The sequence below is a fragment of the Phocoena phocoena genome, chromosome 4 (genome assembly GCF_963924675.1).
Source record: "Phocoena phocoena chromosome 4, mPhoPho1.1, whole genome shotgun sequence".
NCBI classification, from domain to species: domain Eukaryota; kingdom Metazoa; phylum Chordata; class Mammalia; order Artiodactyla; family Phocoenidae; genus Phocoena; species Phocoena phocoena.
This window is the reverse complement of record NC_089222.1, coordinates 61,679,889-61,694,150: the sequence shown is the minus strand read 5'-3', so window position 1 is coordinate 61,694,150 and position 14,262 is coordinate 61,679,889. Positions and strand designations below refer to the sequence as shown.

Below are 14,262 nucleotides of genomic sequence, written 5' to 3'. Positions count from 1 at the left end.
AAATTGAGGATATTATGTAGGTACTTATGCTACAAAAGACGAAACAAATTTTGCCAAAAAAATTTTAAGTAAAAAATGTAATAATTAAGGGACTCTCTCACCTTCTGAGAGGGTCCACACTGTCTGTGGAGTGTTTCTCCCTAAATAAATCCACTTCTTATCTATCACTTTGTCTCTCACTGAATTCTTCCTGTGATGAGACATCAAGAACCCGAGCTTCATTAAGTCCGGAGGCCAGTCTTCTGAGTTCTGCGGGAACTAAGGCCCGCACCCAGGTGGAGGATGGAATGATGATGTTGACCCACATGACTTCAATCAACTAAAGCTTGGACTCTATCAATCGTGGCCCCAATTCTATGCTGAATTCTCCTCTGCTCAAGCCCCTTCATGAATATGCATGTACCCTTAACTTAAAACTTCCCCAAGTTTGCTGTTTGGGGGAGACACTATTTTAGGAAAGATCCCCAGTGTTCTCCTTACTTGCTGCAAGTAATAAATCTTTTCTTTTCCCGAAAAAAAAAAAAAAAATTAAGTACAATTTTTAAAATAATAGAAGTCTACTAACGAGGAGAACAGAAACCTTTTTATTTTGCAGGGGGAAGAACTCCAATTAATTTTGATTAATTGGGGTTCAAAGTTCATGTTTCCTATCATCAAAATCAATTGCACATGTCCATCTGTTAATGCTGATCTGTAATGAGACTTTACATTTTATTGCAAAAGAACCATCTGTAATGAGATTTTGTATTTCATTTTTGATTATGTCTTTTCAAACAGGCAGTATATTAAAGCATATTATCACTGAATAATAAACGCAATGCTTTGCCACCTAATTTGATAATAATCAACACTCCACTATGCTTTAAGAGTGTGATATTAAAAATCCATTTTTCTTTTCATGTTTGGACATGATGGTTAAATACTGATAATAAAAATATACTAAAATGTCATATGGCAAAATGTGTGGCATGGAAAACATTAACAAGTTATAATTGTGTCGCTGTGATTTGTAGTATATCAAGCAGCAGTGAGAAATGAGAAAGGTGCTTTATAAGGTCTCTGTCTCAATTACTCAACTGTGCTGTTACAGCGCAAAAGCCTTCACTGATGATGTGTAAATGAACAAATGTGGCTCTGTTCCAATAAAACTTTATTTACAGACACCAAACTTTTAATTTCATGTAATTTTCACACCATGAAATATTACTCTTCTTTGACTTCTTTTTCATCCATTAAAAAATGTAAAAATTATTTTGAGCTCATGGGCTGTAAAAAAGGCAGTGGGCCATATTTGGGCCCATGGGCCATAGCTTGCTGGCCCCTGAACTCCATGATACAGATAATTATATTCTTACCTTCTGGCAAGCTGCCTCAACTTTTCAGCACATTCACTGTCTGACGTCTGGTTTATAAGTTCAAGGATGTTCATGGTTCTGTGAAAATGTCCACATGACAAACTCACACTAACAGCTGTTTCATGTTTATCTCCAGTAAGTACCCATACTTTGATACCAGCCATTCTCAATGCTTCAATAGTTTCTCGAACTTTATCTTGTAGTCTGAAAATAAAACAAAATTAGTAGTAGAGAACATTTTTTTGACTGTATTTAAAGTATGAACCACAAAGTAAAGTAAGGTAATTCCAAACTCCTTAACCTAGGGATGTTATAGTATAGTAATATAATTGAATTTTTTTTCCATTAGGGAAAAAATAGGAATAACCAAATTAGTGACCACCTGGCTAATATAAAATCTACAACTGTGTGCTAACACATGTTTGTCACAATGGGAATTCCAGAGTTGTGAGGCATTTTAGGTGACAGATACTAAATGATCGCTTGGGTCAATACTGCCTTAATGAGAACATTTGTGCATTCTCACAATTGTAAAGTTTCCTTCCCTTCATTTTGGTTACTGATAATACTACTATAAATGTATTTGGTTTTTTGAAGCTCACAGGGTATTGATATGTTGGAGCACTATGTAAACTTAAATGTAAAATCTACAACTTCATACTTTAAGAGTGTATCTTCAAAGCTGATTTTTATAGAACCAACTAACTATATAGTCTTCATAAACTCATTTTCTTAGAAAGTCTTAAATTTCCAATTAGAAGATTTTCTCCTTTTTCGGCAAGAAAATCTCTTACCTCATTAGTTCAAAATTCAGACTGTGGACAATAATGGTCTACATATAACCTCAGGGAGTCTCATAAATCTCATGAGGACAACTGAAAAGTAAATGAAACCCTAGATTTTAAAAAATGCAAGCACCTTTAGATCTAGGAGGTAGAGAAAAACCTAACAATAGGCTTAATTTGTAGAATTCAATTTAATTCAACTGGGAAACACACATGGAGAGAGATGCTGGGAACAAAGGCAAAGAATAAGTAGACCTCAAGGAATTCACAGGCTAACAGAGGAGAAAGTCTTCAACAAATAATATACTGCCTACAAAACTACTACAACAGAACTACCTATAAAATATGGAGGCTTTCCAAACAAGAGAATTTTTAATACTATTAGGGGTTAGGAAAGGTCTTCCTGGAGTGGGGGTGATATATGAACTATGGTTTATGAATAGGTATTCACAGATGGATAAGGGAAGAATGATCCAGGCAGAAAGCACAGCCTTGCCAACGAAAAAAGGCACAAAATAGAACACTTTTAACTATAGTTGTCGTTCAGAGAACTAGACAGTTTGGTACTGTTGAAATGTAAAGTGGAAGGGGGCAGTGGTAAGAGGTGAGGCTGGAGAATTAAGCAGGAGCTTAAAATCTTTGTATGGAACACTGAGGAATAGTCTAAAAACACCAGACTACAGGCAAAACTATACATGGCTGGATTCTTTCAACTATTTCAGATAGCTGGCTAGAACAAAAATTATATATATGGACTGGGAAAAATTAAGGCTTTAATTCTCTATTTTGATTTTAAATATATTAAGTATAAAATGTTAAAAAATAGAATTTGTCATAAATTAGAAACACTTGGCTAGAAAAATTCTTATGAGAGAAAAATGATATTGCCTATTTGTCTGATACTTACTTGTCTTCTACTGCTGTAGCTCCCAGTAATATCAGGTCTTTCTCTATGAACTGGAAGACATCTGCCAATTTCTCTTCCCGTTGCTGCAAGGCAGTCCTGGCTTCAAATAAATGTCTATCTATTTCCTCATACTCTTTAGGTGTAAACTCTCTATAGGCCATACACAGAGTTCTTAGTCCTTTCTAAAATAGGAAAATTAAAGACAAAAATTGAACAAAGATAACTAATGGGGAATTAAGAAGTCATTGAAATAAACTGAGGACCCCATTACCAAAATTCAACTATAAATAATTTAAAAAGTACTATCATCTAGTGATAGGAAATAAACTGTCACAAAACCCTAGTTCTCTGAGTTATGGGACACAGATTATCATAGCTCTTGCAATTTTTGATGAGTTCTTAAACAGTTGCTCAAAAAAATTAAGGTCATTGAATTGTAGAACATTATAGAGCCTAGACAGGATCATAAAGACGATCTACCTGTGATTTTAAATATGTTTTACCAGGAAAGCCAAAAAGTTCTATAATGGTACCTTTAGGATTGTCAAGAGAGAGGCAGCCCCAGGTTCTTCTCTCCTGTTTTAACCACTACAACTCCACTTTTATCTATTTATTTTTTTTAGACAATTTTTTTTAAAGTCTTTATCGAATTTGTTACAATACGGCTTCTGTTTTATGTGTTTTTTTGGCCGCAAGGCATGTGGGATCTTCCCTAGCAGGGATTGAACCTGCATTGGAAGGTGAAGTCTTAACCACTGGACTGGCAGGGAAGTCCCCACTTTTATCTACTTTAAAAGAACTTTTTAAGCAAAGGGGACTATAATTTCCTGAGGGTTCATGATATGACAAATTCACATTTCAAATAAAGAAGCCTGTAAAGTGGTCATTATCAACCAACCAATACTTTCTAGAGCCACTGAATGAATGATTTTAAATTGTATCATTATACCTTCACTGGTGAATTGGAATTTCACAAAACTTAGGAATATATATTTGATTATCTGATTCTACCAGGTGTAAACTTTTCTTATGGTGTTAATATTTGAAAGTTGGTATCTAAATCTGAAAGCTTACAAAAGTTCTTTTTCTTGCAACACATTTTCCTCAGAAAAACCCAAAATAAATGTTCTAATAGTAGGACTCAGAAAGGGAAGGTTTTAAAATACTATATGACACTACTTAGCAGATTTCTAAATGTTGTCATTCCTTGATTTACAAATGACCTACACCTATAAACACCTGCTTCTCTTAAATAACAGTTAAGAGACTATGAGAGTTACTAAATTAATTAATTCCACAACAAACATTTATTGAGTGCCAACTACGTGCCAGCATTTTTCTGGATTAAAATGACAGAAAAGTAGAATAGGACTTCCCTGATGGTGCAGTGGTTAAGAATCTGCCTGTCAATGCAGAGGACATGGGTTCGATCCCTGATCCAGGAAGATCCCACATCTTCCTAGGATGTTGCTTGCCATGGAGCAACTAAGCCCGTGCACCACAACTACTGATCTCACATTCCGCAACTACTGAGACCACATGTTGCAACTACTGAAGCCTGCATGCCTAGAGCCGGTGCTCTGCAACAAGAGAAGCCACTGCAACGAGAAGCCCATGCACCGCAATGAAGAGTAGCGTCCCCCGCTCGCCACAACTAGAGAAAGCCCACAGGCAGCAACGAGGACCCACTGCAGTCCCCGCCCCCCCCCAAAAAAAGTAGAGCAATGCCTTTGTTCTTATGGATATTACAGCGTGGTAGATGAACTAGACCATAAACAAATAGAAAGTAATGGGAGAAAAGAAACCATAAGTAAGTAAAGGAGGCAGGTGGGCAGCATTTATAGAAATGCAGAAATGAGAGATCATGAGGTTCTAAGACTGAGACGGAGCTGCTTAATAAGTTTCCTCTTCACATGAATTGTGGCACTTTGTTTTTGTAAGATTTTCCTATTCTTTTATTAAGAGGGACATAATTCACGTACCATAATTCACTTTAAAAAGTACAATTCAGTGGTCTTTAGTGTACTCACAAAGTCGTGCAACTGTTATTACTATCTAATTCCAGAACATTTGTATCACCCCCAAAAGGAATTCCATATTCATTAGCAGACACTTCCCTTTCCCCCCTTTCTCCAGCTCCTGGCAACCACTAATATGCTTTCTGGCTCTATGAATCTGTCTTTTCTGGGTATTTCATATAAATGGAACATGTGGCCTTTTGTGACTGGCTTCTTTCACTTAGCAATCTTTTCAAAGTTCATCCAGGATGTAGCATATATCAGTATTTCATTCCTTTTAATGGCCAAATAACATTTTGTTATATGGATATGACACATATCATATATGGATATGACACATCAGTTGATGGACATTTGGGTGTTTCCATTTTTTTGGCTATTAGGAATAAAGCTGCTAAGTACAAGTTTCTGTGTAGATGTATGTTTTCAATTCTCTTGGATGTATACCTAGGAGTGAAATTACCAAGTATATAGTAACTCTATATTACTCTATGTTTTATGAGGAATTGTGAAACTATTTTTGGAAGTGGCCATATCATTTATATTCCCATCGGCAATGTATCAGGGTTCCAGTTTCTACACATACTTGGGATTTTTGTATGTCTCTTTTTTTTTTGGTGGGGGGGTCATGCTGCACAGCATGCAGGATCTTAATCCCCCGACCAGGGATGGAACCCATGCCCCCTGCAATGGAAGCACGGAGTCTTAACCACTGGACTGCCAGGGAAGTCCCTCCCTTTTTAATATAGCAATCTGAGTGGTCCTTGTAGCCATAAGTACTCTGGCTGTACTAGGTGCAAAGACATATTTTAGCAGGTTAAAAAAGGTCAAATTTTAACCAACGAATGAGGAGCCAACATATAATGTAACAGAACTGCATAATTTCTATAATTTTTGATAAAATACTAATGCAAAAATGAAACCCCAAATCTTTCATATATATATATATTTTAGCGGTTTTTAAATTAGAGAAATTTGCACTTACCAAAGCAAATTCATCTACATGAATTCTTGTTTTTTCTATTTCTCCACCTATACATTCCGGGAGAACTGATGATTCGGCTCCTTTAACAAATAGAAGTTTCTCACCTAAAAAGAAAAATGAGTTATCAAGTTCTTAGTATTACGTAACTAAAAATTCATGAACATTTAAATTGGTTACCTGAAGGTGCCTGAACAATTACACTCATTCTTCTACGATCTGAATCAAATTCCAGAATATGAAGCAGTTTGTACCTAAGGAAGAAAAAATAAGAAAGACAAAATCTGTACTTTTTTGAGTAATATTAAGTGAATATTTGGAAAGAATCCCTATAAAAAATAAAATGGTTAATTTAGAACAAGAAATTAATCTCAGTTACATTTTTCAAGATGACGGATTATGAGTCATTAATAACATAAGACAGAAAAAGAAGGAACTGACATTTATTAAGTACTTACCAAATGCCACATACTTTACATACCTTATACCATTTAATACCCATGAGAACCAAAGGAGGTAGGTCTTATCTCATTTTACAGGTGAGGACTATTAAACTCAGAAAGATACACTCATTTGCCTTAAGTCAAATAAGCACGTGAATGGCACAGCAAAGAATGGGATACATATCTGCCCAGCTTCATGTTTTTCCTCACTAAAAAAGGTGACTGATTCTCAACTCTTTTTTCTGCCTAAACACACCTGAGAAATACGAACATTAGTAACAGAGGCTCATTACAGCAGTGATTCTGAACCTACTACAGGGCATGTGTGTGCAGTCGGGGGACACAAAGGCCTCTCTAGGGAGCTGTAAAAGAATTTGTGTGGATGGGTCAGGTGTGGATTGAAAAGTCTTCTAGATGAATTTATACAATGATGTACATATGGAATGTTTTGGCACATCTCAAAGAAAAACACTGAGTAGAATGGTTTATAAGTTGATAAAATGAGCTAGACAGGCTCCCAGATAAAAGTAGCCAAAGACTGGGCACTATTTAGTTCAGAAAAGCATAGTCTGGAAAAGCACAAGTGGAGCTGAGATATGATCAGAAATGATAAAACCACAAAAGATATGAATGTGATAAGAATGGACTAATTTATCAAACAGAGGAAATACTGGAAATAATACGACAGTTCCTTAATGTTTGAAAGATAAAAATCATAGGAAAGATAAGGAAGTTTTTATTTAGTGAGTAGAAATTTACAAAACTCATTATCCTAAGAATGTGTAAAAATAAACACATAAGTAAATTCAAGAACCATTAAGCTAAAATACAGATGAAAGTTTCAGAGTATTATACTGTTACTACCATGATGAGATACAATGTAATACTGACATCATTCTAGAGCAGGTGTCAGTAAACTTTTCCTGTAAGGGTCCAGACAGTAAATACTTTAGGCTTTGAAGACCATATATGATCTCTGCTGCATATTTTTTTGCTTTGGAAAACACTTTAAAAATGTAATTTAGTTTGCAGGCTGTAGGCCAGATCTGGTTTCTGGGTCATAGTTTACCAATTCCTGTTCTATAGTAAACACTTAATATATAGAAAATTACAATATAGAAAAAGATTACCGTTCCAGTTTTCCAAGTGTTTTAACTTCCATAGTTTCTCCAGAATGGCCAATAAATACAATGCCGAATCTAGGGAATAAAAGGAGAAAGAAATATAAGATTTAAAGGATGATATTTTATAATTCACAATATAACTAACTTGAATAAAATCATTTAAAATATAAGTTTAAGATGTATTTTAAAGTTATTTCCTTTGAGTATGATTATTTTTAAGAACTTGAAGGATGAGAGTAGATCCAAAACAATACATACACAAGTATTTCTCACAAATTATATTGTTCATATTTCACAGTAACCAGACTTTTAAGAGATCTCTTCAAAATGTGACTTAATGTAAGCCTGACAACAAAATTAATGACATTTCAAATTCTCATTTAAAATACTTTTATGTATAAATATACATAAAATACCTTTATGTGTAAAAAAAGTGTAAAAATAAAATACCTTTATGTTTCTGAATTTTGTCTGAGAATTTAAAATTATGTTCTTGTATTTTCACATTTTCATTTAAAAGGTATTTTTCTGAAGATTTGAAAATTAAACTTAAACTACCTTGCAGCAGCTTCCACGAGAGCCTTTTCATCTGGTGAAGATGCATAGTACTCCAACTGGGAGGGTGCAAGGTTGGTTTGCCAGGGACCATCACCAATTCCATCAGTCTGAACACTGCTAATCTGCACAGTGTGACAGAGACTGACTGCTTTAAAGAAGAGATCATGTTCTTTAATCTGCAGAAACATAATTAATATTCATAATAAAATATACCAATACCAAATAACATGTAGGAACATGTAGGAAACCAGAAACAAAATTCTAAAAAATGCCAATAAATACAGCTCATAATTTGATAAACTAAGATGTAGAACAAGAGTGCTACAATTCTGAATTGCATAAATAATAGTTGGTTGCTTCTGAATCCCAAGAGTAAAATGTCACATTTGCTTATGACCCTTCAACATCTGAGTATATTTTTAGGAGGCATAAACAAATTGCAAGTAAAGGTGAAAACTCTTTTGTGGAAGAACTGAGATCTCAAAAACTCTATTAAGCTCTATTCCTTAGCAAAGTCTTCTTTATTTCAAGGCAGAAAGGGCTTTCTTTAACTTAGTCCCGTTTAAATACCCAGAGAACTAAAGTAGATGCATATATATATATACACATATATATATGTGTATATATATATATATTTTTTTTTTCTTTTTTTTTTGTTGCAGTACGCGGACCTCTCACTGTTGTGGCCTCTCCCGTTGTGGAGCATAGGCTCCAGACGCGCAGGCTCAGCGGCCACGGCTCACGGGCCCAGCCGCTCCGCGGCATGTGGGATCTTCCCAGACCGGGGCACAAACCCACATCCCCTGCATCAGCAGGCGGACTCGCAACCACTGCGCCATCAGGGAAGCCCTATATGTATTTTTTTAGTGGAACATTTTATTTATTTATTTATTTTTAATAGATCTTTATTGGAGTATAATTGCTTCACAATACTGTGTTACTTTCTGTTGCACAACAAAGCGAATCAGCCATATGTATACACATGTCCCCATATCCCCTTCCTCTTGAGCCTCCCTCCCTAAAGTAGATGCATATTAAGTGACAAACTGGCTTATGACTATAAATTTTCAGTGCTGAATCAAAGGATAAACATTTCAAATGTATATTCCTTGCCCCACTAACACTTAAACTTTTTCTCCTACAACCCACCAACTAACAAAGAATTACTATTTCAAATGAAACTCCTATTTATTAACTTAAAAAATGCTTACTAGTTCAGTTTCATTTTCAGGACTGGTTCTAAAAGAGGAACTGGTTGCAAGATGGGATAAGTTGTTAAGATGGGATAAACTACTAAGATAAGATAAGTTTCCATCTGAAGAGTCTGGTGTTGGTCCTTCAGATACAAGTCTACCATTGATTTCTTGGTATTTTATACCATTAATTGAACATTCCCGAAACTGCATCTCGTTTTCGGTCAGTGTACCAGTTTTGTCTGTAAACACATACTCGACCTAGAAATAGAAAACAAAAGAAAACAAACCTTTATGTTCAGGGCATTATGTTAAACAAAAAAACTTTGTACTCTGGCTGCTGAAGTTGTTTACCTATTAACGTTGATATACTCATGTTAAGAGTCTTATTTATAATCTGAGCACAAGCAAATAATTAAAGATGCCACAGAAACAAAACAGGGTAATACAAAATATTTAAAATCTATATACTCTTTGAAGTCTGTGGCATCTTTAGGTTCATGTTCATCTATAGAGCTGACTGATAATTTCTGCTGAACAAGCAGGAGAAATACGAACTGCAGTTATTCTCTCTGGGTAAACTGAGGAAAAGTCAATACTGATATTTGGGGATACCCCCCAAAAACAGCTGGGCTGCCAGGCTTTTCTAGGGAAAACTTTTGGACTTGTAAAGAAAACCAAAGATTAGCATTCATTTGAGGATATCCCCTTACATGAAAAGGCAAAGAGAGTCTAAAACAAATGACAGGCAGTTCCACGATAACACTGTCTTAAAAACACAAGAACTTATTACAATGAGACTGATATATAAGGGAACAATTTGAGCATAATATGAACTTTGCATTTGATTATGAACAGTTTCATCTGTGAGAAACACTAGGTGAACACAGAAAACTGCATCCAGCATACATGAAGTATACAAACCTCAAACAGCTAGCAGCTACTTCAGGTCACCATGTGTGTTATGAGCCATAACCATTCACATCTGGTATCATACTTTCCTTCTGTTTTCAGATAACCTTCCTTCCAATACTTCACAATAACACACAAATTGCAATACTTCTGATGGCCACTTTCACAAGCAAACTTCAGGTCATTTTCAAGATAAAGTGCCATATTTATTGTAGTATTAATGTATTTCTTAATAATTTAGCAAGTCCTGTTGTCATTAGGTTCTTATCTTTTTTTTTGTTTTTTGCGGTAAGCAGGGCTCTCACCGCTGTGGCCTCTCCCGTTATGGAACACAGGCTCCAGACGCGCAGGCTCAGCGGCCATGGCTCATGGGCCCAGCCGCTCTGCAGCATGTGGGATCCTCCCAGACCGGGGCATGAACCTGCGCCCCTGCATTGGCAGGCGGACCCCTAACCACTGCGCCACCAGGGAAGCCCTTATTTTTTTATTTTAAATGTGTTACTGATAAAGTTTTTGTTGTATCCCAATTCCATTTTCCCATAAGCCCTGTGTGGGTTTTTTTTGTTTTTTTTCTTGCGGTACGCGGGCCTCTCACCGTTGTGGCCTCTCCCGTTGCAGAGCACAGGCTTACGGACGGGCAGGCTCAGCAGCCATGGCTCACGGGCCCAGCCACTCTGCGGCATGTGGGATCTTCCCGGACCGGGGCACGAACCCGTGTCCCCTGCATCAGCAGGCAGACTCCCAACCACTGCACCACCAGGGAAGCCCAGCCCTGTGGTTTTTACTAAGTAATTTTGCATAGCACAGTGATTTTAGGAATGCATATGTCACATTACAGCAGAACTGATGTACTGAGAAAGGAACTAGGAAAAAACTGAGAAAATGCAACTAGCAGAAGGCTTTAAAGAAACTGTCATTAATATCCTCAAAGAGGTGAAAGAACAGATTATATTCAAGAAACAAGAATAAGATGTAATTAAAAGACGACCATTCTGGGAATTCCCTGGCTGTGCAGTGGTTAGGACTCTGCGTTTCCACTGTGGGGACATGGGTTGGATCCCTGGTAGGGGAACTGAGATCCCGCAAGCTGTGTGGCCAAAAAAAAAAAAAAAAAAGAAAAAAAAGACCATTCAGATATACTAGGATATTAGAAATTAAAAACATTACAATAAAAGAAATCAAAAGATAGGTGGAACCAGAGGACAGACGGCAGAAGCAAGAAGAACTACAATCCTGCAGCCTGTGGAAAAAAACCACATTCACAGAAAGACAGACAAGATGAAAAGGCAGAGGGCTATATACCAGATGAAGGAATAAGATAAAATCCCAGAAAAACAACTAAGTGAAGTAGAGATAGGCAACCTTCCAAAAAAAAATTTCAGAATAATGATAGTGAAGATGATCCAGGACCTTAGAAAAAGAATGGAGGCAAAGATCGAGAAGATGCAAGAAATGTTTAACAAAGACCTAGAAGAATTAAAGAACAAACAAACAGAGATGAACAATACAATAACTGACAATGAAAACTACACCAGAAGGATTCAACAGCAGAATAACTGAGGCAGAAGAATGGATAAGTGACCTGAAGACAGAATGGTGGAATTCACTGCTGCGGAACAGAACTAAAGAAAAAAGAATGAAAAGAAATGAAGACAGCCTAAGAGACCTCTGGGACAACATTAAACGCAACAACATTCGCATCATAGGGGTCCCAGAAGGAAAAGAGAGAGAGAAAGGACCAGATAAAATATTTGAAGAGATTATAGTTGAAAACTTCCCTAACATTGGAAAGGAAATAGCCACCCAAGTCCAGGAAGCGCAGCAAGTCCCATACAGGATAAACCCAAGGAGAAACATGCCGAGACACATAGTAATCAAATTGGCAAAAATTAAGGACAAAGAAAAATTATTGAAAGCAGCTAGGGAAAAATGACAAATAACATACAAGGGAACTCCCATAAGGTTAACAGCTGATTTCTCAGCAGAAACTCTACAAGCCAGAAGGGAGTGGCATGATCTGCTTCAAATGATGAAAGGGAAGAACCTACAGCCAAGATTACTCTACCCAGCAAGGATCTCATTCAGATTCGATGGAGAAATCAAAAGCTTTACAAATAAGCAAAAGCTAAGACAATTCAGCACCACCAAACCAGCTCTACAACAAATGCTAAAGGAACTTCTCTAAGTGGGAAACAAAAGAGAAGAAAACGACCTACAAAAACAAACCCAAAACAATGCAGAAAATGGTCAGAGGAACATACATATCGATAATTACCTTAAACGTGAATGGATTCAATGCTCCAACCAAAAGACACAGGCTTGCTGAATGGATACAAAACAAGACCCATATACATGCCTGTCTACAAGAGACGCACTTCAGACCTAGGGACATATACAGACTGAAAGTGAGGGGATGTAAAAAGATATTCCATGCAAATGGAAACCAAAAGAAAGCTGGTATAGCAATACTCATATCCGATGAAATAGACTTTAAAATAATGTTACAAGAGACAAGGAAGGACACTACATAATGATCAAGGTATCGATCCAAGAAGAAGATATAACATTATAAATATATATGCACCCAACATAGGAGCACTGCTATGCCACAACATGGCAACTGCTAACAGCTATAAAAGAGAAAATCGACAGCAACACAATAATAGTGGGGGACTTTAACACCTCACTTACACCAATGGGCAGATGATCCAAAATGAAAATAAATAAGGAAACAGAAGCTTTAAATGACACAAAAGACCAGATAGCATTAATTGATATTTATAGGACATTCCATCCAAAAACAGCAGATTACACTTTCTTCTCAAGTGCGCACGAACATTCTCCAGGATAGATCATACCTTGGGTCACAAATCAAGCCTCAGTAAATTTAAGAAAATTGAAATCATATCAAGCATCTTTTCTGACCACAACACTATGAGATTAGAAATGAATTACAGGAGAAAAAAACCTAAAAAACACAAACACATGGAGGCTAAACAATACGTTACTAAATAACCAAGAGATCACTGAAGAAATCAAAGAGGAAATCAAAAAATACCTACAGACAAATGACAATGAAAACACGACGATCCAAAACCTATGGGATGCAGCAAAAGCAGTTCTAAGAAGGAAGTTTATAGCTATACAAGCCAACCTCAAGAAACAAGAAAAATCTCAAGTAAACAATCTAACCTTACACCCAAAGGAACTAAAGAAGAACAAACAAAACCCAGAGTTAGCAGAAGGAAAGAAATCATAAAAATCAGAGCAGAAATAAATGAAATAGAAACAAAGAAAACAACAGCAAAGATCCAATAAAACTAAAAGCTGGTTCTTTGAGAAGATAAACAAAATTGATAAACCATTAGCCAGACTCATCAAGAAAAAGAGGGAGAGGACTCAAATCAATAAAATTAGAAATGAAAAAGGAGAAGTTACAACAGACACCGCAGAAATACAAAGCATCCTAAGAGACTACTACAAGCAACTCTATGCCAATAAAATGGACAACCTGGAAGAAATGGACAAATTCTTAGAAAGGTATAACCTTCCAAGACTGAACCAGGAAGGAATAGAAAATATGAACAGACCAATCACAAGTAATGAAATTGAAACTGTGATTAAAAATCTTCCAACATAGGCTTCCCTGATGGCACAGTGGTTGAGAGTCCACCTGCCGATGCAGGGGATAAGGGTTCGTGCCCCGGTCCGGGAAGATCCCATGCCACAGAGCAGCTGGGACTGTGAGCTATGGCTGCTGAGCCTGCGCTCTGCAATGGGAGAGGCCACAACAGTGAGAGGCCCACGTACCGAAAAAAAAAAAAAAAATCTTCCAACAAACCAAAGTCCAGGACCAGATGGCTTCACAGGTGAATTCTATCAAACGTTTAGAGAAGAGTTAACATCCATCCTTCTCATACTTTTCCAAAAAACTGCAGAGGAAGGAGCACTCCCAAACTCATTCTACGAGGCCACCATCACCCTG

General features: G+C 36.6%; 1 protein-coding gene across 1 annotated transcript in view; it reads right to left on the bottom strand.

The window, feature by feature from the left end:
• Window positions 1–14,262, bottom strand: part of ATP11B (ATPase phospholipid transporting 11B (putative)) — a 118,874-nt gene that overhangs the window by 45,976 nt on the left and 58,636 nt on the right. The window contains exons 16-22 of the mRNA XM_065875823.1: window positions 9,384–9,626; window positions 8,173–8,348; window positions 7,621–7,689; window positions 6,228–6,301; window positions 6,051–6,154; window positions 3,048–3,229; window positions 1,356–1,559 (exon numbers count right to left, since the gene is read on the bottom strand). Of these exons, the coding sequence (XP_065731895.1) occupies window positions 1,356–1,559; window positions 3,048–3,229; window positions 6,051–6,154; window positions 6,228–6,301; window positions 7,621–7,689; window positions 8,173–8,348; window positions 9,384–9,626 (1,052 nt within the window). The remainder of the gene's footprint in view (window positions 1–1,355; window positions 1,560–3,047; window positions 3,230–6,050; window positions 6,155–6,227; window positions 6,302–7,620; window positions 7,690–8,172; window positions 8,349–9,383; window positions 9,627–14,262) is intronic.